The sequence below is a fragment of the Frankliniella occidentalis genome, unplaced genomic scaffold (assembly GCF_000697945.3).
Source record: "Frankliniella occidentalis isolate FOCC.00 unplaced genomic scaffold, Focc_3.1 Scaffold215, whole genome shotgun sequence".
In the NCBI taxonomy this organism is placed as follows: domain Eukaryota; kingdom Metazoa; phylum Arthropoda; class Insecta; order Thysanoptera; family Thripidae; genus Frankliniella; species Frankliniella occidentalis.
The window spans coordinates 71,606-73,068 of NW_026267341.1; the positions used below are offsets into that span (position 1 = coordinate 71,606).

Here is a 1,463-nt window from a genome sequence, read left to right on the forward strand (position 1 = left end):
TGTCCGCACGATGTGAATCCTAGTCCAGTGATAAATCAAAGTCGAGTCGACGTCGAAACGATGTCGTGTTCAGACTGGAAGAGTTGAGATCCAAACGTAATATCCAAAAAGAACCCTATGCGCCACAGAGTACCAAGATCACGCGGTTGGCGGGGAGGGCGCCGTGGGGGAGGCAGTCCCGCCGTGCAGCGGAGGCGAACGGGACTGCCTAGACTGGGCACATGCCGCCCGGGCTGCTTTTAGGGGTGTATTTATCAAACGCACGCGTGCTGTAACATACAACCAGTTGTGGCTGACGACTCCTTGTGCGACTATGGTCGAGCTGGCGAGGCGTGGCTGAGGCTAGTGGCGCACGTCCTCGGGAGACTATTTACTCATTGGCCTTCACTGAGCCCAGGGAAGTCCAACCTTGAAGAGGGATATGCGGGGATATGTCTGGCTGTGCATGTCTGCCTATACCGGGGGCTCTGCCCGGTTGTCAAGAGCAGAGGGGGTTTGGGGGGGGGGGGTGGAGCTTGTTGCTCCGGTAACCCCACCCTCTCCCCTTCTCACCCCATCTCGGGGTCAGGGAAGGGGGCCATAGCGTCGCTGTGAACGTCCTCATCCACATCCAGAGGCCTGGCATTCATGACCATGACTGGCACTGGGGGTGGGGTTGTTAGGTCATGGGGTCCGCGAACGGAGATGGGGTGGATCCAGTGTTATATTCAATTAAGGATTCTAGTGAGCTCCGGGTGACTTCGGGTGAGTTCTCTCCGGAGAGTTTCGGGTGAAGTAGAGAGAGTGGGGGTAGAATGCGGGGCAGAATAGGCAGTGGTTTACGAATAAATTTTCGCTTTTAAAGGGACTTTCAGACGTTTTACAGCGAAACATACCATACTACGGTTTACCTTCAAGAGCATTAACTCTGATTTAAACGATTTAAACTGAAACCTAATCTGTATTAGGAAACATTTAGGGGTAGTGTCCATAAGAATTAGACAGTTATCGCGTTTTTGCTCTCTTTCTTTCAGATTCTCTGTATAACATCGACGGCTGGGAGGGAGCCTTGGCTGTTCTCAGCCATTCAATCAGGTCTGCACTCCTAGCTATGCCCCAATGCTGCGCCCACTCTGCACGAACGATGTTGTCAACCTGGGTGGCTGAGGTCAAGGAGACCTCCAGGCTCTTCAGTGGCCTTCATTCGTGGGCCACCGAATTAGAGGTGGTAGGTAACTCATATCGAATGAGGAAAATGTGTTTTGGCACTCTCTGTCCCAGCCAGAAAAGTCATCTCTAAATGACGTCTAAAAGACATATTAGGTCTAAATTTTTGACCCTTTACAAGTCTAACTGGTCACAAAAAAGGACTTAGTTGACCAATATGTTTTTCTTTGTAAAAGTGTTTCTGGGTTTCGTGAAAACCATTTTAAACCATGACCATTGTTTTGATTACTATCGTGGTAAGATTGATCTGTCCCTTG

General features: G+C 50.4%; 1 protein-coding gene across 1 annotated transcript; it reads left to right on the plus strand.

Annotated features, from left to right (window-relative positions):
- Window positions 1-553: 553 nt before the first annotated feature.
- On the plus strand, window positions 554-1,457 carry LOC127750585 (uncharacterized). The gene is made up of 2 exons (XM_052272630.1): window positions 554-744; window positions 1,014-1,457. Exons 1-2 carry the CDS (start codon window positions 666-668, stop codon window positions 1,277-1,279), a joined length of 345 nt encoding a protein of 114 aa, XP_052128590.1. The 5' UTR covers window positions 554-665; the 3' UTR covers window positions 1,280-1,457.
- The last annotated feature ends 6 nt before the right edge of the window (window positions 1,458-1,463 follow it).